The sequence below is a fragment of the Dendronephthya gigantea genome, unplaced genomic scaffold, assembly GCF_004324835.1.
Source record: "Dendronephthya gigantea isolate DGI-Jeju-01 unplaced genomic scaffold, DenGig_1.0 000070F, whole genome shotgun sequence".
Lineage (NCBI taxonomy): Eukaryota > Metazoa > Cnidaria > Anthozoa > Malacalcyonacea > Nephtheidae > Dendronephthya > Dendronephthya gigantea.
Genome location: NW_021163080.1, coordinates 842,490 through 868,161, shown reverse-complemented (window position 1 = coordinate 868,161; position 25,672 = coordinate 842,490). Strand labels below are relative to the sequence as shown.

Genomic DNA, 25,672 nt, shown 5'->3' with positions numbered 1-25,672 from the left:
ATTATTCAAGTATTTTACTTTTCACACTTTTTCGATAAATACTGATTCTGATCAAATAAGATTCTGATTGACCAATTCTACCACTAACCATAGTTTAAAGTTAACTGCCTTTTTATACAACCGGCGCCAATGAAGAAACTTTGTGGGTCCGGCCTGTCGGCCTTTGATTCATTCGTTAGATGATGTTAGGCTGTAGGCTGTAGCCCACGCAGTACGCAGAAAACCTGGAAACGAGGATGATGACGTAAGAGACCCGCATGGCGCATTTTATTTTGGAAGTCGGAAGTCGAAACATCCAAGACGAAGAAATATCTGTGGTTAAAATATGCTTGTTGAATTGGTGCGCATTTTGTATATATAAATGCTTTTCACACCAACGTCTTGATATGTGGAATAACGTCATATTATTTCAATACAGAAATCTGAGCCATTTGTGGACAGGTATGTCGAAGTAAATTAATCCATGTTATTCTATGTATGTATTAATACAGTAAAATTAATGCATATTAGAGTCAAATCCAAGCGTATGCTTTACCTTTCATATTGAAATATTCGAAATTAAGGTGGTAAACACCTTATATGGGTTTTCATCTATATTTAAAAGACCGTCCAAACTTCAAATACGAAAATTGGTAATTATACGGAAATTTTAGTGTGCGATTTACTAAATGCCATATTATATCTATATATGATATCAAGAAATAGAATGACGAACACTCTTGCCTGTAACCCGCATTATTTTTCGAAAGTCATTGGCTAAGGATAAGGATGCCTGCTAAATTGATGACACAACTACGCCATCATGGACGTCACGTGCATTTTATGCGCTTTTCTGTATACGTTAAACTTCCGTGACAGTGAAAAAAGAGGTACGTGGTGCGTACAGGAGTGCAATTAATGCCAATTAATACGAGGTTACAAAATGCGGGTATGTAATTGCACGATTTATTGAACTTCATTATGATTATTAAGTTTTTATCCCACTAAACTTGGTAAATAATTATTAAAAGAATTATCATTATTAGAAATTATTATTAGAATTATTAAAATTCGTCATTATTAACTATATTTTGTATCCTAAATGATAATACTCTGGTGATTTTCATTAGCTATGAACAAAAGTGCAATTACAACAACCAAGGTTACACAGAGAATTTGGTGGGGGCTGGGGGAAACTGCTTGGGGGTGGGGGGTCTACAAAGAAGAATTACCATAGCCTTTTGAAAATATATCGCATTACCTGAACTAGAAATAACGCAAAATTTATCTTGTTTTGAAAGATAGCTATAAACTTCTAAAATTAGTTTAATTTTCTGAGAATACCCCGGAGGTGTATTCGAAAATGAAAACCGAGAATACCCCGGAGGTGCAGGAGGGGGCGGAATAAAGAGGGAATGAAATGACTGAAATTTTTCACAAAAGGTTGTCCTAGTCGCGGATGGAAAGTTGCACACTCGTTACAAAAGTTGGTCAATATCACACGAGACTCCTCTCCCCCACCCGACTCGTTCGCCAAAACCTGCCCACCCCATGACATAAGTGTTTTTTCTTTCCCTCCAGCAATTAAGGACACAGTCCATATGGAGAATCACATTAGAGACGCCTAGCTTCTTCACCGACAATCTTCATCAGCAACGATTGACTAGAATTTATGTCAAATAGGAAATGGCTGGGATAAACATTGTATTAGGAGATTATTATTTGTCAAACCAGCAAATTAGGAAGGCAATTGAATACTATGAAAAATCATTAAAAATTCCAATCCAAATAGGAAAGAAAAGAAACAGAACACTTGCATACCTTGGGTTAGGGTATGCTTATAGATTTAACAATCAGACTCAAACGGCAATTGAGTACTATGAAAAATCATTGAAAATTGCACAGGAACGAGACGATAGAGAGAGTGAAACAAATGCATATATTGCGTTAGGAGATGCTTATAGATCTAATAAACAGATTCAAACGGCAGTTGAGTACTATGAAAAATCATTGAAAATTGCACAGGGACGAAAAGATAGAAAGAATGAAACACGTGCATATTTTGGGTTAGGAGATGCTTATAGATCTAATAATCAGATTCAAACGGCAATTGAGTACTATGAAAAATTGTTGAAAACTGTACAGGAACGAGAAGACAGAGGAAATGAAACAAACGCATATATTAGGCTAGGACATGCTTATAGTTTGAACAATCAGATTCAAACGGCAATTGAGTGCTACGAAAAATCATTGAAAATTGCACAAGAACGAGAAGATAGAGAGAATGAAACACGTGCATATCTTGGGTTAGGAGATGCTTATAGATCTAATAATCATATTCAAACGGCAATTGAGTACTACGAAGAATCATTGAAAATTGCACAGGAACGAGAAGATAGAGAGAGTGAAACAAAAGCATATATTCGGTTAGGAGATGCTTATAGTTCTAATAATCATATTCAAACGGCAATTGAGTACTATGAAAAATCGTTAAAAACTGCACAGGAACGAGAAGACAGAGGAAATGAAACAAACGCATATATTAGGCTTGGACATGCTTATAGATCTAATAATCAGATTCAAACGGCAATTGAGTACTACGAAAAATCATTGAAAATTGCACAGGAACGAGAAGAAAGAAAGAATGAAACAAACGCATATATTCGGTTAGGAGATGCTTATAGATCTAATAATCAGATTCAAACGGCAATTGAGTGCTACGAAAAATCATTGAAAATTGCACAGGAACGAGAAGATAGAGAGAATGAAACACGTGCATATCTTGGGTTAGGAGATGCTTATAGATCTAATAATCATATTCAAACGGCAATTGAGTACTACGAAGAATCATTGAAAATTGCACAGGAACGAGAAGATAGAAAGAATGAAACAAAAGCATATATTCGGTTAGGAGATGCTTATAGTTCTAATAATCATATTCAAACGGCAATTGAGTACTATGAAAAATCGTTGAAAACTGCACAGGAACGAGAAGACAGAGGAAATGAAACAAACGCATATATTGGGTTAGGACATGCTTATAGTTTGAACAATCAGAATCAAACGGCGATTGAGTACTATAAAATGTCATTGATAATTGCACAGGAAGGAGAAGATAGAAAGAATGAAACATATGCCTATCTTAGGTTCGCAAATTTTTATATATATAAAAATGAGACTCAAACGGCAATTGAGTACTACGAAAAATCATTGAAAATTGCACAGGAACGAGGATATACAGAGGGCGAAACACTTGCGTATTTTGGGTTAGGACATGCTTATAGATTGAACAATCAGATTCGAACGGCAATTGAGTACTATGAAAAATCATTGATAATTGCACAGGAACGAGAAGATAGAGAGAATGAAACACGTGCATATCTTGGGTTAGGACATGCTTATAGATTGAACAATCAGATTCAAACGGCAATTGAGTACTACGAAAAATCATTGAAAATTGCACAGGAACGAGGATATACAGAGGGCGAATTACTTGCGTATTTTGGGTTAGGACATGCTTATAGATTGAACAATCAGATTCGAACGGCAATTGAGTACTATGAAAAATCATTGATAATCGCACAGGAACGAGAAGATAGAGAGAATGAAACACTTGCATATCTTGGGTTAGGACATGCTTATAGATTGAACAATCAGATTCAAACGGCAATTGAGTACTACGAAAAATCGTTGAAAATTGCACAGGAACGAGGATATACAGAGGGCGAAACACTTACGTATCTTGGGTTAGGACATGCTTATAGATTGAACAATCAGATTCGAACGGCAAATGAGTACTATGAAAAATCATTGAAAATCGCAAAGGAACGAGAAGACAGAGGAAATGAAACAAACTTATATATTGGGTTAGGACATGCTTATAGTTTGAACAATCAGATTCAAACGGCGATTGAGTACTATAAAAAGTCATTGATAATTGCACAGGAACGAGAAGATAGAAAGAATGAAACAAATGCCTATCTTGGGTTAGGAAATTCTTATATATTGAAAAATGAGATTCAAACGGCAATTGAGTACTACGAAAAATCATTGAAAATTGCACAGGAACGAGAAGATAGAGAGGGTGAAACACGTGCATATCTTGGGTTAGGATATGCTTATAGATTGAAGAATCAGATTCAAACGGCAATTGAGTACTACGAAAAATCATTGAAAATTGCACAGGAAAGAGAAGATAGAGAGAATGAAACAAACGCATATATTCGGTTAGGAGATTCTTATAGATTGAAAAATCAGATTCAAACGGCAATTGAGTACTATGAAAAATCTTTTAAAATTGCACAGGAACGAGAAGACAGAGAGAATGAAACACATGCATATCTTGGGTTAGGGCATGCTTACAGATTTAATAATCAAGTTCAAACGGCAATTGAGTACTACGATAAATCATTGAAAATTGCACAGGAACGAGAAGATAGAGAGTATGAAACACGTGCATATATTGGGTTAGGACATGCTTATGGATTGAACAATCAGATTCAAACGTCAATTGAGTACTTTGAAAAATCATTGAGAATTGCACAGGAAAGAGAAGATATAGGGAATGAAACAGTTGCATATCTTGGGTTAGGACATGCTTATAGATTGAAGAATCAGATTCAAACAGCAATTGAGTACTACGAGAAATCATTGAAAATTGCACAGGAAAGAGGAGATAGAGAGAATGAAACAGTTGCATATCTTGGGTTAGGACATGCTTATAGATTGAACAATCAGATTCAAACGGCAATTGAGTTCTATGAAAAATCATTGAAAATTGCACAGGAAAGAGGAGATAGAGAGAATGAAACAGTTTCATATCTTGGGTTAGGACATGCCTATAGATTAAACAATCAGATTCAAACCGCAATTGAGTACTTTGAAAAATCATTAAAAATTGCGCAGGAACGAGAAGATAGAGAGAATGAAGCAGGAGCATATCTTGGGTTTGGAGACGCGTATAGTTTGAACAATCAGTTTGAAAGGGCAATTGAACACTATAAGAAATTATCAGGAATTGCACGGGGACGAAAAGATAGAGACAGTGAAATATATGCATATCTTCGGTTAGGAGATGTTTATAGATTGAGCAATCAGTTTTCAACGGCAATTGAGTACTATAAAAAATCACTGGAAATTTCAAAGCAGCGTGAAGATAGGGATTATGCTATACGTGCCTTTATTGGTTTAGGGGATATTTATGTTGTAAACAATCAGATTGAACGTGCGATTGAATGTTATGAGAAAATTGCAACTGAAAAAGGACACACGTATCTTGATAAGTTGGCGGAAAACGTAGCTCAAGAATTATCATTTGCAGGTACTTTTTGCATGCAAGATTTTGGTATTTGCAAACTTTAATGCAGTAAAGTAGCTATATATGGCAATGAAGGGTGCTGAGAAAAATTCATTTTGCCTGGACCTTTACTTATTTAGTAAAGTACTTTTTTATTCAGATTTTTGGGACTGTCAGCGAATCGAATTTTGTGAAATATCACATAAAAATTGCAAAATTAAACGTGTTAAGTGCCGTTAAAATATTTTGCTTTATAGATTCGTTTACAGAGGAATGGAATTCGAAGAGAGTTGTAACATCTCAGGAGACTGAGCTTTCGTCAGGTATGTTCGCAGAATATGCTGAGACATAGTTGGCCACATTTCTTTTTCAGTTTTTCAAGCGTAAATGAAAAGTTGGTAGCTATATTATGGAAATGGTCAATTGAGTTATGCTATTTTTACAGGACAATAAATCAAAATAAATTGAGGATGTTTATTCATTAAACTATCAAACAGGGTCCGGGATGAAATGTTTTAAAAAAGACATTACCACTGCCACGAAGATGGAGGGAATAAAAACCCGTGCATGTATCCCAGGGCTAGAAGTGGAAGCGCAATTGATTAGTTGACGCTGAAATGAGAGTTTAAAGGGAGAAAAGTTCTGTATACCAGGCCATAACAATAACATGAAACATGTCTGCATGGTTTACAGGATATAGCTACAGATTTATCTCTAGGCTTATAGATTGACCCAATTTTATAAGCTCTGCAAATAATAATTTTCGCTGAATTTCTTATTTTTCCTACAGCTTTCCCTTTTTTCATATTCTCCATCGTATATATATATATATATATATATATAATTATATATATATATATATATATATATATATATATATATATATACATGACATGCAGGCATATCTTGAAGTATTATGTGTGGTTGTCTTTGTTCTCTGAGCCTGCGATTTCCTCAGGCGAAAAACAAAGGCTCTGGTGATAATCTACCTGACTCCCAGCATGCATGTGTGCCAATCAGGACTGTCGAATAAATTATCTTTTCTAATGAGTGAATGCGCTCAGTTGAAAAATCTCCGCGAAAAATACCACAATTCTGTCTTAGATCTTCTCACGGTTTTTAACTCCTACTTTAAATTTGACTCGAATCATTCTGTGAAATTGACAGATAACTCTGACGACGAGGAATACGAGCAAGCTTTACGTCTGAAAAGATTGGGAAAGTGTTATGTTAATCTTGGAAGATTGGATGAGGGCCTGAAGTGTTTTCAGAGAGCTCTGAAAATGGTTTGTGGTCGTCGTGAGGAAGCTTTAGAGGGAATTTTAGATAAAAAAGAGGCAAAAATGCCTTACGAGCGGGTAAAAGAAATCGCAAAAAGCGCAAGAAAAAAGAATCAAGAATATCGTTTAAACCAAGCCATTGGACATATATTATGCAAAACTGGAAACTATAATCAAGCGAAGGAATATTACAACGAAGCGATCAAGGTTGCCACAGAACTTGACGATAAACATCGCGAAGGACTATCTTGTCTAAACTTTGCGGGTGTATGTTGTAAAACGGGTGAGGATGAGAAAGCAGTAAAATTCTATGAGAGGGCACGACATATTTTTTATTCAGAACATAAAGATCACATCCAGCAAGAGAAAACCCTTGTTGGTTTGGCTGTTTCTTGGTTCAATCTTGGAAACACTAGAAAAGCGATGGAATCAATTGAAAAAGCTCGAGAACTTGCAAACCACATAGAAGAGAAAGCAGGTGATTATTTACGATTTTTTTTCTGCGAATCGCTAAAATATAACAAATCTATATAACTGAATACGGTTTTTAATTATCGAATCAAATTATGTCAATGTTGGGTTGTGTTTTCAATATATTAGTGCAAAATTGATTTCCAACATTTTCCGGTCTTTTGAATTTCATGACAATTCTTCTCATTTTTTTACAAATCAGCAACTGGCGGAATCCCAATCTGATTGGCTGGATGTACGTAGCAGCTTACAATAATTGCATGACCACGGTCAGAAATCGTTTATTTATGCGACAGTTTGTCTGTTTTGTTTTTCTAAAAAAACTCGCTTTTGTGCAAACTTTTAATTTCTCGTTGTTTTTAGTAAAAATATTACAAAAACAAAGTAAATTATAGAAGACTCTACTGATAATTCAATTAAAACGCTATTAAAGAACTGTAATTGATTTGCATGGTTTTGGATATTGGTCATTGAGGAATAACTCTTAATAAAATTACAACATCGGATACCACGTAATACAAATGGGACAAATTATTTGTGCATATATCTTATTTTTTGCCGTTCTCAAAAATAGATTCGCCTGCAAAAGAAACGATTTCAAAGGAAGCCGAACCATTGCAAGCAGCAATTCCTATTGCAGGCAATATAAAAGCAGGTAATTTTATAATATTCTGATTTACATGGGTATGTAGCTACTCTTTCAAGCCCCAGGAACACTGATCAAACATGATTTAGCGTACCGGTTGTCCGTCTGGCGAAATGCAATGCGTTAAAATAAATATTTTGTTTATACGTAAGTTATAAAAAGGATAATGCACTCTTTTCACTTTTAACCACATTTAGCAACAACAAATTCAAAAAATGTTCGCCGATTTCAGGAAATACAACCAGTTACAGGTAATTTGAAACACTAGTGACTAGATGTATTAAAGCGGAAAGAAAACTACTTATTGTTTATAATAAATAAATATTTTTAGAATGTGTAAACTTGATAACGGAGGAAATATGCAACTTGAGCAGAACAGAAAGACTGCAGATTGATGACCTGGTTTGTCTTGAGAAATACATCAAAGAATTTTCTGCTACATACGTGTATACTCATCGGGCGTCGAGAAAGGAAACTCTAACAGAAAAAATTCGTAAATCGATGACCGAAAATGTCAAGTCGGCAGCTTACACTTTTTTGTTAGATCAAAATAATAAATTGTTTGGCACCAACGATGGGCAATTTGTCGATGGAGATCAACAAATTCTCAACTTTGCAAGAGACGACGTTCATAAAAATATTTCAACTCAGAAGCCTACAAGACTTTACGGGCCTTTGGCGTCTTATGTTAAATCTATTGCACAGATTTCATGCGGAAGTATTCGAGGAACGTGTTGGCTTGTGTCGAAAAGGTTCGTGATAACTAACTTTCACATTTACCTGATGATCAATAAGGAAAGAGAGGATACTCAAAATTCCAACTTGCCAATATACGTTTCATTTGATTTTTTGCATCACGACCCAACGCAAGGTGTTGTCACAGTTGAAGTTGATGAAGAACAAGATCCACACATAGAGAATTCACAATTGGATTATAAATTCTTACGTCTGAAAGAAGACGAGAGTCTTAACAGCCGCCTTCCTCTTGGCTCAATTGTTCGAGGTCGTCGATTAGAAGAAGGGCGAGTTATAATCATTGGGCATCCTGGCGGAGAAGAAATGCATGAAGAAACATGTGTTGTTGTCAGCAGTCATTCGTGGCGTGAAAAACTTAATGCAAGGCATGGTGTTCACACTGGTGTACACATGACCAACACAGATCTTCTTAATGCAACTGACAGATACAAAGAATGTCTGCCGTACGATACAAGTCTATTTTGTGGTGCCAGTGGCTCTCCTGTTTTTGATATGAACGGTAACATCGTCGCAATGCACGCTCAGGGATACGTGTTACCAACTATGGAGGGAAGACGGTGTTCACTGATGGAGTTTGGTTTGCAGTTTAATGCGATCTGTGAAGACATTAAACGGAAGTACAGTGAAAATGCTGTCGAAGAATTATTTCCAAATTACAATTTAGACACCGATGGCCAGACAATGTATGACCATCCAATGGAAGTAGACTAATGATACGAAAGCGGTTTTTTAGATGAAGATGAATATATTTGTTGGTATAGGTGTGAATTGTTCAGTAACGACCAGATGCCTACGATTATGCTGGGGTACTTGTTCTGACGCTAAATCAGAAGAAAGACCACTCTGAGTTTTTAGACTTCAATTTTCCAGTAGAAATTTTCTAGTGTAAATAATTAGACCTTCGATATAATCTTTGTCTATGTTTTTATTAAAAAAATTTTCAGCACCGTATTTTTAATAATTTAAACCAAATCTCACGCGAATTAAAAAACTATATAGTTGACATCATGAGAACAAGATATTTAAAATGTCAACATCTTTCGACTAATTTGAATCTGTAACCCCGACGATTTGGAACGTTGACTTTGGTTTGTGTGTGCATGTAAACTTAGGATAACAGGAGACAATTGTTTGCCATTTGATTAAACGGCGAAATCTTCAGAAACAAAGTACTGTGGGAGACTGGCGCTATTAATAACGTAATTATATAGGAATTATATAGGAGTATATAGGGTTTCAATCGCACGTGACGTCAGAAACATAATTGAAATTTAAGACGAGGGCGTAGGGAGTTATGAAGCAGTGTGTGATAGTGAAGTGTGTATGATGTGAGCAGCCCATGCGCTGATTGGGATTTTGTGTTATTTGAATAAATGGTATAAAAACTTGTGATTGTGTCAAAGATTACACCTTGGCGAAGGCAACATTGTCGACATAGTGGTACCTCCGACGGGATAGCGTTACCGTCTAGTTTAAACAATTGTTTGCCATTTGATTAAACGGCGAAATCTTCAGAAACAAAGTACAATGAGATGGGCAGAGAAAAAGCCGCTAATATTTTTACAATGTTATGATATGCTTGGTAGTTACCGATTAAATTTTCATATATTCGTGTTTTTTTCATACTTTAGGAACAATACCTCTGGAACAATACTAGTATATATATATTCTGTCAGTGTTAAACGAATTTGTGAATATTCACCCCCAAATTGAGCTATACAGCCCTGGCGTATAAGCTAACATCTAATTGAAGTCCGAAATGCTTCTTACAGAAGCAAATTTCCTGAGGTTGATAGGCTGAAAATATTTGACTGAGACAAACATGCCCCACTGAGCTTTAGAAATAGCAAACCATGCATCCGTGCAGGATACATTAATTAATATATTTATTATTCGTATCAACACAGCAAGTCTGCTATTGTTTGGTGTTAACTGAAATTTATATTGAGCAAAGTTTTAATCGTTGTTTATTTACTTCTTCATTGAATATTAGTTCTATTTTATTGTGTGTATCAGACTGAGTATAAATGAGAACGGCAGAAACATAGCAGCTGTCTAACGCTTGGATCTAATGACGTGGCATTTTGATTCTTGTTAGTTTGGGCAATTCCAGGCAAGTGCTTATTTTTTACCATTTGTGCCACATGTATGTATAATGTGTTAAGCGAACAGAAATTATTAAAAACATCGTTTTACTAGCAAGAGCAGTATAGATCAAGACCTTTGATTAAATCGTGTGTAATCCATGTATTTATAAACACAGCGAGAGGGTTGGCTATCTTTGTATGGTCGAGTAAAAAACCCGCTGACGCTGTATACCCTTTCAAACTCTGCTTTACGAAGAGTTCTTTCAATCCAAATAAGTTTACAATAAGATTTACAATAATACCCAGTCTGTTGGTTAATATTCAAAAATGTGTTTGGGTAACTATAATTTTAATCTTCCCTAATACTCACTTATTATATACGATGTCCAAAATCATAATTAACCAGCAGGCAAATTTTCGAGTATAGCCTACCAACCAGCAGACGACTGAACATAATTTGGTTAGAAAGAAATGTTATAATTATGCCGACTGTTACACTAGAATCTAGATAGGGCGGATTTTACTCAGCTCTACTAAGAGGGTTGAATGGCGAAATTTTCAGAAACAAAGTGCAATGAGATGGGCAGAGAAAAAGACGGAAGGCGCGAAAAAAATGGCGGGGGCTCGAAGATTCATGCATAATGATCCCTAATTCATAGCATTAGGGAAACTTTACGCTTTCTGCGCTTTGCGCGTACTACAATAATTTTTTAATGTTTTGATTGTAAAGGCCGACACACAGCGGCGGACGCGAACGCAACGTTATTTTTAGGAACTTTTTCAGCTTTCAAAAGCCGCTATAATTTTGACAATGTTATGATATGCTTGGTAGTTACCGATTAAATTTTCATATATCTGTGTTTTCATATTTTAGGAACAATACCTCTGGGACAATACTAGTTTATATTTTGTCAGTAATAAACGAATTTGTGAATATTCACCACCAAATTGAGGTATACATGCAGCCATGGCGTATAATGGTTGTTTATATACTTCTTCATTGATTCATTAGTTCACATTTTATTGTGTGTATCAGTATATATGTTCCTGCCGTTCTCATTATACTGATACACATATAATTAATTAATTTCGTTCGTTTTCCTGATATTCTTAATTTCGATTTACAACGGTTTAAATCATAAAGGTTTCTTTTATTTTGTCTTTTCGAAGATTAACAACAACAACTCGTGTGTAATCAATTAAGTACTTTTACTTCACGAGCGGCGCACGTGATATCAACTTAACGCAAGAGCTACACAGTACGTTACACTCCCGGCGTTGCATGATCACTCATGCATGTGATCAAATCTATAACAAAATAAGAAGTTAATAATAGAGACTGTCATGAGTTCGACTCATTTCCTTGTTTTCGTCTTTGTTCGCCTTGAATAGGAAGCTCTTCGTCTTGGAGGTCGTATTCGGGTTGTGACGTTCTCCTCTATAACGTCAGTCTGATCTGGAATACTATCAGCGTTCGATGTTGGACCCATATGAAGTTCCAGAGGAACAAGGTGTTGGATAGGGCTTCGCAGAACAGTTATTCTTCCTTGCTGTGAATTCATGACTCTGACCTTCGCTGAACGTGTTACGCCATCATTACTCTCATCATTACTTCTCTAACCCTTGCCTAACTTCCAAAAAATCCGTGGAACGCTCTCATTTTTTATCACCACTATATCACCAACGGATATGATCTCTCGTGAAGGACCATGAAGTGCTGATGAAACTTCTCTAAGACTAACGAGATATTCATTTCTCCATCTTTTTACGAATTGATTCAAAAGAAGTCTATGATGCTTAGCTTTCTTCGTCAGCGACTTACTAGTGCTCACAACTTCGAAATATCTTTCATTCGGAAGCACGGATATCCTTCGCCCATAAATGAAATCTGAGGGTGTAAGGGGGTAAGAAACTCCTTCGTGATCGTCATAGATGTATGTTAAAGGTCGATTAATAATAGTGGTCTCAACTTCAATTATGATTGTTCTCAAAGCTTCAAAATTCAACGATGCTCTTCCTAAAGCTTTCTTCAAACACCGTTTTACGTTTCTCACCAGGCGCTCCCAAAAACCACCATGCCATGGTGCTTTTTCTGTAATGTATTGCCATGATACGCCTTTACTAACAAGAGCTCTTTGTACTTCAGACGATCTTACTATTTGTTATACTTGCTTTGAAGCAGCCTTGAACGTTTTCGCGTTATCAGTTAATAAGAATGCAGGTAGGCCTCTTCGTGCCGCAAATCGTCTAAAGGCTTGTAGAAATGACTTTGTCGATAAGCTGTTAACGAGTTCTAAATGAACCGCCCTTGTACTCTGACATGTGAAGAGGCAGATATAAGCCTTTTGTGTCCTATTAGCATCTTTAAAATAGAGCAAACCAGCAAAATCTATTCCGGAATTAGTAAATGGGGGATCCTCACTAACTCGCCCATACGGAAGTTGCGGTTCCTTTGGTGTTGCAAACGGTTTTCTTTCTAACTTCTGGCATGTTACACATCTTCTAATTATTCGTACAGTTTCTCGACCACGAAGTACCCAAATACTCTCACGAATGCAGCTCAATATTTCGCCGGTGTACCATCGTGTTGGACTCTTTTGTGGCACTCTCGTACAAGTAACTCAGTGAAATGATGTTTCGTGGGCATAAGTATTGGTGTTTTTGAATCATCTGAGAGTTTTGAGTTCGATAATCTCCCTTCGCATCGTATAATTTGGTCTTTGTCGATGAAAAGTCGCAGTTGCTTAACCAATCGACATGAAAGTTGTTCTACAAATTATTCGTTCTGAACAAATCTAAACCATGCAAAGTTTTTCGGCTTCGCGTAATTCCTCGGCTTGTCTCTCGTACATGGACAACGATGCTTTTGAGATCTCTTAACAAAGCGAAGCACCCTTGCTGTAACACGCAGCAACCTGTCCTTCGAACTGTAATGCGTGACATCAATAATCTTCTCCACTTGTACTGATAAAACGGTAGTGTTTGCGTTGCTTGTAAGAGTGTGAGTCAGATTAGGAGGATGCTTGATAACCTCGTCATCGGCTAATTCATCATTGAGTGTCCTTGACGGTGTTGTCGGCCATTCATCACTTAATAATTTAAGAAAATAAGGACCGACCACCAACTCTCGTTGTGAACTAGATCTTTTCCAGAACATCCGCGAGAGGGCAAGTCGGCGGGATTTAAATTGCCAGGGCAATGTCTCCAACTATATATCTCAGTATCTCTGTCTGTTAGTTCACGTATTTCTTGGACTCGATTCTGAATATATTTCTTCCAATTCTTGTCGTTTTGGATCCAACATAGCGTAGTAAGTGAATCCGTCCATAAGAAAACAGCGTCGATTCTCAATGTTTTCAGAGCTTGTAATATTGAGTTGACGAATCGCGATAAGATTAATGCCCCCAAGAGCTCCAAACGCGGAATGGATTGTTTATGTAGCGGTGCTACTCTAGTTGTCGCCGCAATAATCTCGATTTCGACAGTACCATTAGCATGTACGGACCTAAGATATACGACAGCAGCATAAGCTCTTTCGGAAGCGTCAGAAAAACCGTCGAAATCGAGATTATTGCGGCGACAACTATATAGAGAGGACGATCCTGCATGGAAAAGTTGCGCGGTCCAAATGGAAAAGTTATGGACATGTGCGTTCAGCAACTGGGACACAGCGAGTCCAACGTTCCTTGTCATTAAGTCAAAGATATGGAAACAGCTATTGAACACAATGATATACCTTGCCGAACCCTGCGAGTGCAACGCCAATTCGTGCATGCGAAAGAAAAAATAAGTACAGATACGAGGGGAGCAATTCGATTTACGCAAGAGGAAGATAATTCTTATCTGAGAAAAGTTGGACTGGAAAAGTTTGGCATGCGCTGGACTTGCATTTTAAAGTGCCCTCCCTACAAATTTCAAGAATGCACAATACCAAATACATTAAGAATGAGAGCAATAAGGCTAAAATTACTTTAAAATATTGACTTCATGTTATTATTATTAAAATAAACTGCTATATTATAATTATAAATGATTAAGCTACAAGTGTATATTGTTTTCTTTCAACCGATCCCAAACATTTTGCAACGATTAAATTTGCTTCCCCTATCATTTATGCTTTCTAATTCGGGCGTTCAATATAAGAGTAAAGAAGGAACTGCCATGCAGGACCATCATGAGCCACTGACATGAAAAGCGTCCCTTATTGCAATATTTAATCCTTTTCAGACGTTTGCATAGAAAGGCGACCATAAAGTACATGATGTATTCAAACGTTCCTTAATTAATGCATAAGGAACCATTCATGAATTAGTTCCGATCATAGAGTAAAGAAAATTAATGAACAAACGTAACGGTTGCTGTTGTTTCTTCACTTAAAAGCGAACTATAAGTTCTCATTTATATGGTTTCTTATTATATAAGGGAACAAATTCTTCCTAAAATGAAGTTCCTAAAAATAAGGAACAAATTTTTGCAGTTCCTTTACAAAAGCGATCTATATGTTCTCATTGTAAACGTTCCTTAATACATTAGGAACTTATTGTTTTTTTATGGAAGTTTTTTTACGTAAAGGAACGAATGCTTGTAGTTCCTAAACATAATCGGTCCATAAAGTTCCATTAATCACGTTCCCAATCACCAAAACAAACAACAGCTTATATCAAGACCTTAAAATTGCTTCGATATTTGCTCATCCCACCTTTGTGGTTTGATTACTAGTACCGAACACACCCAACCCTATATTGTATACGATCCCGTCGAGGCCTTCTTGCTTTGAGAGAAAACTTAGAGACACAACAACCGAAAATCAATCACAATTGAGAGCAGAATATTATAAAGAAATATCATAAATAAATTTATTTTCTAATCCGATAAAACCGCGGGGTATATAGTCAGCTACTAAAATTAATTTGTTTCCAAATAAATCTAGCGGCTTCCAAATTACAATTTGAAAGTTTGTTTACCATAGTAATACTAGAGTACTAATAATACTATACTATGTCATCTAGACTATACGTGCTAAAAGAATTAGAACGTATATGCAGGTCTTTGAGTTCACGAGCTACGACTATTTTATTCAACCTGTGTCCGTCTTTTGACACAATACGCTTGCCCAGTATCCCATAATTCCCGCTTATTCGTATTTATCTGACGATTGCTTTGAAATTTTTGTTAAAAGGTTGTCCTAGTCGCCCATGGAAAGGTTGCACATTCTCATAATAAAGCTTGATCAATAAAACATGTACCCTTCCCTCCACCTGACTTCTTCGCCACAGCCTGCCCTCCCCGTGACGTAAGTCTTATTTTCCTTCCATTCAGCAATTAAAAGTATTCAGCACTACAAAAGAGTTCTGAACTAATGTGAACGGAGGAAAGCGATGCACAGAAGCACCTTCCAGACACCTAGCTGCTAGCTAGTTCAACGACGATATTCTTCAGCAACGATTGAAAATTTAAAAAATACTTCATGCCAAATACAAAATGGCTATGGCATACATTAGATCAGGGGATGATTATTTGTCAAAAATGAAGATTAGAAAGGCAATTAAATGCTATGAAAAATCATTAAAATTTCCAATACAAATAGGGAAAAAAGGGAACAAAACAATTGCATATCTTGGGTTAGGAGATGCTTATAGATTAAACAATCAGTTTCAAAAGGCAATTGAGTACTATGAAAAATCATTGAAAATTGTACAGAAAAGAGGAGATAGAGAGAATGAAACAATTGCATATCTTGGGTTAGGACATGCTTATAGATTGAACAATCAGATTCAAACGGCAATTGATTACTACGAAAAATCAATGGAAATTGCACAGAAAAGAGAAGATAGAGAGAATGAAACACTTGCATATCTTAACTTAGGAAATGCTTATAGATTGAACAATCAGATTCAAACGGCAATTGAGTACTACGAAAAATCATTGAGAATCGCGCAGAAACGAGAAGATAGAGAGAATGAAACACGTGCATTTCTTGGGTTAGGACATGCTTATAGATTGAACAATCAGATTCAAACGGCAATTGAGTTCTACGAAAAATCATTGAAAATTGCACAGGAACGAGAAGATAGAGAGAATGAAACACGTGCATATCTTGGGTTAGGACATGCTTATAGATTGAACAATCAGATTCAGACGGCAATTGAGTACTTTGAAAATTCATTGAAAATTGCACAAGAACGAGAAGATACAGTGGGCGAAACAGTTTCATATCTTGGGTTAGGAGATGCTTATAGATTGAAAAATCAGATTCAAACGGCAATTGATTACTTTGAAAAATCATTGAAAATTTCACAGGAACGAGAAGATAGAGAAAGCGAAACAGTTGCATATCTTGGGTTGGGACATGCTTATAGATTGAACAATCAGATTCAAACGGCAATTGAGTACTTTGAAAAATCATTGAAAATTGCACAGAAGCGAGAAGATAAAGAGAATGAAACAGGTGCATATCTTGAGTTAGGACATGCTAATATATTTAACAATCAGATTCAAACGGCAATTGAGTACTACGAAAAATCATTGAAAATTGCACAGGAACGAGAAGATAAAGAGAATGAAACACGTGCATATATTGAGTTAGGACAAGCTTATAGATTGAACAATCAGATTCAAACGGCAATTGAGTACTACGAAAAATCATTGAAAATTGCACAGGAACGAGGAGACAGAAAGGATGAAACAGTTGCATATCTTGGGTTAGGAGATGCTTATAGAATGAAGAATCAGATTCAAACGGCAATTGAGTACTACGTAAAAGCATTGAAAATTGCACAGGAACGAGAAGATAGAGAGAATGAAACACGTGCATATCTTGGGTTAGGACATGCTTATAGATTGAACAATCAGATTCAAACGGCAATTGAGTACTACGGAAAAAATCATTGAAAATTGCACAGGAACGAAGATAGAGAGAATGAAACACGTGCATATCTTGGGTTAGGACATGCTTATAGATTGAACAATCAGATTCAAACGGCATTTGAGTACTACGAAAAATCATTGAAAATTGCACAGGAACGAGAAGATACAGAGGGCGAAACACTTGCATATCTTGGGTTGGGACATGCTTATAGATTGAGCAATCAGATTCAAACAGCAATTGAGTACTTTGAAAAATCATTGAAAATTGCACAGGAGCGAGAAAATAGAGAGAATGAAACACGTGCATATCTTAGGTTAGGATATGCTTATAGATTGAACAATCAGATTCAAACGGCAATTAAGTACTTTGGAAAATCATTGAAAATTGCACAGGAACGAGAAGATAAAGAGAATGAAACACGTGCATATCTTGAGTTAGGACAAGCTTATAGATTGAACAATCAGATTCAAACGGCAATTGAGTACTACGAAAAATCATTGAAAATTGCACAGGAACGAGGAGACAGAAAGGATGAAACAGTTGCATATCTTGGGTTAGGAGATGCTTATAGATGAAGAATCAGATTCAAACGGCAATTGAGTACTACGTAAAAGCATTGAAAATTGCACAGGAACGAGAAGATAGAGAGAATGAAACACGTGCATATCTTGGGTTAGGACAAGCTTATAGATTGAACAATCAGATTCAAACGGCAATTGAGTACTACGAAGAATCATTGAAAATTGCACAGGAACGAGAAGATAGAGAGAATGAAACACGTGCATATCTTGGGTTAGGACATGCTTATAGATTGAACAATCAGATTCAAACGGCATTTGAGTACTACGAAAAATCATTGAAAATTGCACAGGAACGAGAAGATACAGAGGGCGAAACACTTGCATATCTTGGGTTGGGACATGCTTATAGATTGAGCAATCAGATTCAAACAGCAATTGAGTACTTTGAAAAATCATTGAAAATTGCACAAGACGAGAAATAGAGAATGAAACACGTGCATATCTTAGGTTAGGATATGCTTATAGATTGAACAATCAGATTCAAACGGCAATTGAGTACTTTGGAAAATCATTGAAAATTGCACGGGAACGAGAAGATAGAGAGAGCGAAACAGTTGCATATCTTGAGTTAGGACATGCTTATAGATTGAACAATCAGATTCAAACGGCAATTGAGTACCACGAAAAATCATTGAAAATTTCACAGGAACTAGAAGATAGAGAGAAAGCAGGAGCATATCTTGGGTTTGGAGATGGGTATAGTTTGAACAATCAGTGTAAAACGGCAATTGAACACTATGTGAAATTATTAGGAATTTCACGGGGACGAAAAGATAGAGACAGTGAGATATATGCATATCTTCGGCTGGGGGATGTTTATAGATTGAGCAATCAGTTTTCAACGGCAATTGAGTACTATAAAAAATCACTGGAAATTTCAAAGCAGCGTGAAAATAGAGATTATGCTATACGTGCCTATTTTCGTTTAGGGGATATTTATGTTGTAAACAATCAGATTGAACGTGCGATTGAATGTTATGAGAAAATTGCAACTGAAAAAGGATGCGCCTATCGTGATAAGTTGGCGGAAAACGTAGCTCAAGAATTGTCATTTGCAGGTACTTTTTGCATGCAAAATTTTGGTAATTGCAGACTTTAATTCAGTAAAGTAGCTATATTTTGCAATGAAGGGTGCTGAAAAAAATTCATTTTGCCTGGACCTTTACTTTTTTAGTAAAGTACTTTTTTATCAGATTGATGGGACCGTCATCGAATCGAATTTTGTGTAATATCATATTAAAATAGCAAAATTAAAATTGATAAGTGCCGTTAAATTTCTTTGCTTTACAGATTCGTTTACAGAGGAATCGAATTTGAAGAGAGCTGTAACATCTCAGGAAACTGAGCTTTCGTCAGGTATGTTCGCAGAACACACTGAGACAGAGTTGGCCACATTTTTTTCACTTTTTCAAGCCAAAATGAAACGTTGGTAGTTATATTATGGAAAAGGTCAATTGAGTTATGCTATTTACAGGACATTGAATCAAAATAAGTTGAGGATGTTTATTCATGAAACTATTAAACAGGGTCAGGGATGAAATGTTTTAAAAAATTGCAATTGCCACGAAGATAGAGGGAGTAAAAACCCGCGCATATCCTGGGGCTAGAAGTGAAAGTGCAATTGATCAGTTGACGCTGAAATGAGAGTTCAAAGGGACAAAAGTACTGTATACTAGGCCATAACATTTAATAGCATGGAACATGTCTGCATGGTTTACAGGAGATAGCTACAGATTTATCTCTAGGCTTATAGATTGACCCAATTCTATAAGCTCTGCAAAAAAATGATTTGTCCTGAATTTCTTATTTTTCCTACAGCTTTCCCTTTTTTCATATTTTCCATCGTATATATATGACATGCAGGCATTCCTGAAATATTATGTGTGTGTGTCTCCACATATGATCGCAATTTTTCAATATGTACCTCTTCGTCCCGTGCATATATGGTCGTTTCTTTGGATGATCTAATTTTGTTCCCTGAGTTTGCGATTTCCTCGGGCGAAAAACAAAGACTCTGGGGATAATCGAAATCAGGGATGATTCTGTTTGGTCGTTCACACCGTTTGAATATTGTAATACAATTCAAACCCAATAAAACTGGAAATGAGGAATTCTGGCTTCCGATTTGGATTATCCCAGAGCCTTTGTTTCCTCGCCATGGAAATGGCAGGTTCGGGGAACGAGATTGAGGATGATTAAATCCTGAGATTGACGCCCATCAGAACTCAATTTTTTTCACGAATGAACATTTTTCACATTTATATCTGCTGTGCGCACAGCGGTATTCCGTTCAACCTTTCAGGGTTGAACGCCCCCACCCCATTTAAGCTTCTAGCTACGGCCTTTCATATATAAGGATATATATTCGTATATAAAGAAATCAGTCAGGCATACGAAAAATACATAAATATTTTCTCCCTTCAATTAAGGTTCTAGCCACGGGACTCCCTGCATGCATGTGTGCCAATCGGGATTATCGAATATCCTTTCTAATAAGTGCATGCACTCTTTTAAGAAAAATTTACTTGAAAAATCTCCGCGAAGAATACCACAATTCTGTCTCAGATCTTCTCACGGCTTTTAACTCCTACTTTAAATTTGACTCGAATTATTCTGTGAAATTGACAGATGACTCTGACGACCAGGGATACGAGCAAGCTTTACGTCTGAAAAGATTGGGAAAATGTTATGTTAATCTTGGAAGATTGGAAAAGGCCCTGGAGTATTTTCGGAAGGCTCTAAAAGTTTTTTCTGGTCGTGGTGAGGAAGCTTTAGAGGGAATTTTAAATGAATGGTGTGGATTTGCTGCCGTTTCGTGGAAGGCTCTGAAAAAGAGGCAAAAATATTTTACGAGCGGGTAAAAGAAATCGCAAAAAGCGCCGGAGAAAAGAATCAAGAATATCGTTCAAACGAAGCCATTGGACATATTTTATGTAAAACTGGGAATTATAATCATGCGAAGGAATATTACAACGAAGCGATCAAGGTTGCTATAGAACTTGACGATAAACATCGCGAAGGACTATCTTGTCTAAACTTTGCGGGTGCATGTTGTAAAGCTGGTGAGGATGAGAAGGCAGTTCAATTCTATGAAAGGGCACGACATATTTTTTATTCAGAACATAAAGATCACATCCTGCAAGAAAAAGCCCTTGCTGGTTTAGCTGTTTCTTGGTTCAGTCTTGGAAACACTAGAAAAGCGATGGAATTAATTGAAAAAGCTCGAGAACTTGCAAACCACGTAGAGGAGGAAGCAGGTAATTACTTTACGATGTTTTGTTTTTCCGTGAATAGCTAAACTATACTGACAAAATCGAGGAAAAAATCGGCGGAACAGAAGGACAAATATAGGCTATATTTGCACAATCTATAGCTGAATATTGTTTTAAATATTCGGATTACATTATGTAATGTTGGGTTATGTTTTCAATATATTAAATTAAACGAGCAGAAGCCATATCCAAATAAATTTTCAGTACAAAATTTCCCGCACTTTTGCATTTCAGGCGGAATCGCAATCTGATTGGCTGGATTTACGTATCAGCTTACAGTAATTACATGACCGGTCAGAAATCGCATAGTATTTGCAGGAGTTAAATTTGTTTGTTTGGTTTTTCTAAAAAACTATATTTGCAAAGTGAATTATGAAAGACTCTCTTGAGAATTCAATAGATGCATGCATAAGATTTTTTCTGTCGTGGTCCTTTAAAGAACTGTAGGAGACATTGGATAATGATGACGGAGGAATATTAAATTCATAATAAAATTTCAACATAATTATTTATGCATATTTTTTCGCCGTTCTCTAAAATAGACTCGCCCGCAAAAGAAGAGATTTCAAAGGAAGCCGAACCATCGCAAGCAACAAATCCTATTGCAGGTAATTTACATATATATAGCCATACATTCTCAGTTTAATGCCCGCCATGCAGGCAAACTGATCCAACGTAATTTAGCGTTCCGATTATGCGTCAAGCAAGAAGCGATGCGTTGAAATGAATATATTTGCTTACATTAACTATGAAAAGGATAATGCACTTGCTTTCCGCCTTTTTTCAAGTTCCATGGATTGGGAACAATGCGCATGGAAAATGTTTTTCAAACAAAAGTTTGTGACGAACTTTTAACTAAAAAACTTTTTTGTGTTCTCCCAAAATACATGGCGTGATGTTTCCTGAAAGTTTTACCGTGGCCCTTCTGGGCCGCCATAAAAAAATTCTGCGCCTTGTTTCCTCATTTTTTTGCCGTGGCAGCTGTGGGCCACCGTAGGAAGCACAACCAGTTACAGGTAATTTGAACCATTAGATGTATTCTATTTTTTATTATAATTTTAACATTTTTAGTACGCGCGTGCCGATTGGTCGAAAAGCGCGTTTTTATTTAACAATTAGACAACGAAGGCGAGTTGTCTAATTGTTTTAGTATACACCCTGTACCTAGATATATTAATCGAGAAATAATCGATACACCGCAATTACACCGAAAAATAATTTAATTAATTCAATTTTATACGGTCGCGCGAGCGAATTTTTTCCAAACGTTCACCATCACGAATAGACAATGGTTGAGTAGCCAATCAGAACGTAGGATTTGTATAATAGACAATAGTCGGGTGTATACTAAAACTGTATAGAAACACGGAATTTTCTCGCCGAACTTGACAAGCGAAGTAATGTAATGAGAATTTGTAATTGAATCGAATTATAATATTTGTACCAAATCTTTTTATTGAGTTATATTATAGAAGAAATGGAAAACATTTTTTCCTGTCTTTCTATACAGTTTAAGTATACACCCGACTATTGTCTATTACACATCCTATATTCTGATTGGCTACTCAACCATTGTCTATTCGTGATGGTGCACGCTTGGGAAAATTTCGCTCGCGCGACCCTATAAAATTGAATTATTTTTCGGTGTAATTGCGGTGTATCGATTATTTTCTCGAAATTAATATATCTAAGTACAGGGTGTATACTAAAACAATTAGACAACTCGCCTTCGTTGTCTATAAGTGAATAGTCAACTCAGACTTCGCCGCCTTCGTTGACTATTCGCTCATATCGGACTCGTTGTCCAATTGTTAATTAGTATACCCCCAGACTATTGTCTATTACAAATCTTACATTCTGATTGGCTACTCAACAATTGTCAATTCGTGATGGTGAACGTTTGGGAACTGTATGAAATTGAATTAATTAAATTTTTTTCGGTGTAATTGCGGTGAATCAATTATTTTCTTGAAATTAATATATCTAGATACATTACATGAAATTAATATATCTAGGTTTTTGGTTTTTTCCCAAAAATATTTTTAGAATGGGTGAACTTGGTAACGGAGGAAATATGCAACCCAAGCAGGACAGAAAGACTACGGAGTGACGACCTGGTTTGTCTGGAGAAATACATCAAAGAATTTCCTGCTAAATACGTGTATACTCATCGGGCGTCAAGAAAAGAACCTCTAACAGAGAAAATTCGTAAATCAATGACAGAGAATGTCAAGTCGGCAGCTTACAATGATTTGTTAAATCATGATAATCACACTAATGACGGAAACTTTTTCTATGAGAATCAAGTAATTGTAAACTTTGCGAGAGATGATGTCTACAAAAATGTTTCAACTAAAATGCCCGCAAGACTTCTCGCTTCTTTAGCAACTTATATAAAATCCATCGCTCGCATTTCTTGTGAAAATGCTGTGGGAACGTGTTGGCTTGTTTCGAACAGGCTTGTTATTACCAACTTTCATGTTTATATGCAATTCAATACACAAAGAGTGATTTCTCAATTGAGTAAGAAACAAAAAGATGCTCAAAATAAACAAACAGAAAACACTCAAGGCATGGCAACAGAAGACACGCAAAATAAGGAAACAGAAGATACGGAAGACATGGAAATAGATGATTGTCAGAATTGCAAATTACCAATAAACGTTTTGTTTGATTTCCTCTATCCTAACCAAGTAAACAGAGTGTTATGGTGGAAGTTGATGAAGAACAAGATCCTATGCTTGAGAGTCCGCACTTAGATTATAAATTCTTTCGTTTGAAAGAAAACCAAGTTCTCAGTGATCGTCTTTTTCTTGGTCCCATTGTCCGAAGTTACCCATTACAAGAGGGGCGAGTTATCATCATTGGTCATCCGGGCGGTAAGGAAATGCAGGAAGAAGCATGCGTCGTTGTTAGCAATCATTCTTGGCGTGAAAAACTTAATGTAAGGCATGGTGTTCAAACTGGTGTACACATGACCAATACAGAACTGCTTGAAGCAACTCAACGATATGAGGATTGTCTTCCTTACGACACAAGCCTATTTTCGGGTTCCAGTGGTTCCCCAGTTTTCGATTTTGATGGAAAGATCGTCGCGATGCACACGCAGGGATACACACTGAGGACGGCAGAACAAACGCGCTGTTCGCTGATGGAGTTTGGTGTGCAATTTAGTGCGGTATGTAAAGATATAAAGCAAAAATATGAAGCAAATGAAAGCAATATTAATGTCCACGAGCTTTTCCCCAATTATAACATGAATCAGCCAATGGATGTAGAATAACTGTACTATATATTAGGACTGGAATTTTTGGTTCAATCGAACGCTTATCATAAAATTAAGTAAGGTTTTCGCAGCGCCAGTTGCGTATAATTTAAAATTATCATGTAGAAACAGTCGACGTTTGAAATAGTACTAATATTTTTAGGATTGAACAAGGAAATACTTTGCAATTAGCCTTTCTCACGATGACGAATATGCCGCCAATTTTGGGGCACTTTTTTTTCGAAACCAAGATAAGACTTCGTAACGGCGACTATCTTTATTTTTCGGCTGAACTTACTCTTCAAATGGTCTGTTCATTCTAAAAAAATTGCTTTTCATGTGGTTCTAACTTTTTTTGAGAAAATTTAAATTACCGCAAAAACGTCGTCGTGAGAAAGTCAAATTACAAATATGCATGCGTTTTGTGCATTTTCATGAAATATTTTACCCCTGACCTACATTAGATTGGACAAATATACTCAAATACATGTATTTCTTTAATCTCGTACTCGTAGAATATAATAATTTCGCTTTGTAGCGAATCTGGTTTACTCAGAAAGAATACAATAGAATAGAATACAAAAGAATACAATAATGCGCATACAAAGAATACAATAATGCGTATTGTAGCTTCTCTGACCTCAGTAAAGGCTATTTTGTTACTTGAAACCAAGCAAGATTTAAAAAAATTCACACTGCATGGCGTACACATGAACTTCTTGATGCAACTGAGAGATACAATTAACGAGTGGCATCCCTTTGATACAACTCTATTTTGTGGTGCCAGTGACTCTCCTGTCTTTGATCTGAAGGAAACGTTCGTCCACCTATGGAGGGCAGACGGTGTTCACTGGTGAAGTTTGGTTTGCAGTTTAATGCGATTTGTGAAGACGTTAAGCGAAAGTATGGTGGAAATATTGTCGGAAAACTATTTCCAAATTGCAATTCAGACACTGGTAGTCAGGCAATATGCGACCATCCAATTGACGTAGACTAATGGTACGAAAGCGGTTGGGAAGATAAAGACAACAAAACGCAGAGCGATTATTGGGGGTCATGTTAGGGATTAGTAATAGGCAGAGCGATTATTGCGTGATTAGTATTTTGACTGTTATAATGCCTGAACCTAGCACGTGGGGAGTTTTGTGTTGCTTGGAATTGTTAATTATTA

General features: G+C 36.4%; 3 protein-coding genes across 3 annotated transcripts; all 3 read left to right on the top strand.

Annotated features, from left to right (window-relative positions):
- The first annotated feature begins 155 nt into the window (after positions 1–155).
- LOC114531294 (tetratricopeptide repeat protein 28-like) lies at positions 156–9,748 on the top strand. The gene is made up of 9 exons (XM_028552927.1): positions 156–441; positions 700–869; positions 1,561–3,336; positions 3,373–5,299; positions 5,533–5,598; positions 6,443–7,033; positions 7,601–7,681; positions 7,870–7,923; positions 8,004–9,748. Exons 3-9 carry the CDS (start codon positions 1,666–1,668, stop codon positions 9,137–9,139), a joined length of 5,526 nt encoding a protein of 1,841 aa, XP_028408728.1. The 5' UTR covers positions 156–441; positions 700–869; positions 1,561–1,665; the 3' UTR covers positions 9,140–9,748.
- Positions 9,749–16,041: 6,293 nt separating this feature from the next.
- LOC114531292 (tetratricopeptide repeat protein 28-like) lies at positions 16,042–18,911 on the top strand. The gene is made up of 6 exons (XM_028552926.1): positions 16,042–16,386; positions 16,456–16,483; positions 16,697–17,328; positions 17,488–17,922; positions 18,572–18,703; positions 18,894–18,911. The coding sequence occupies exons 1-6, from the start codon at positions 16,042–16,044 to the stop codon at positions 18,909–18,911; spliced, it is 1,590 nt and encodes a 529-aa protein (XP_028408727.1).
- A 1,875-nt stretch (positions 18,912–20,786) lies between these two features.
- LOC114531291 lies at positions 20,787–23,995 on the top strand. The gene is made up of 3 exons (XM_028552925.1): positions 20,787–21,221; positions 21,779–21,844; positions 23,283–23,995. Exons 1-3 carry the CDS (start codon positions 21,167–21,169, stop codon positions 23,993–23,995), a joined length of 834 nt encoding a protein of 277 aa, XP_028408726.1. The 5' UTR covers positions 20,787–21,166.
- The last annotated feature ends 1,677 nt before the right edge of the window (positions 23,996–25,672 follow it).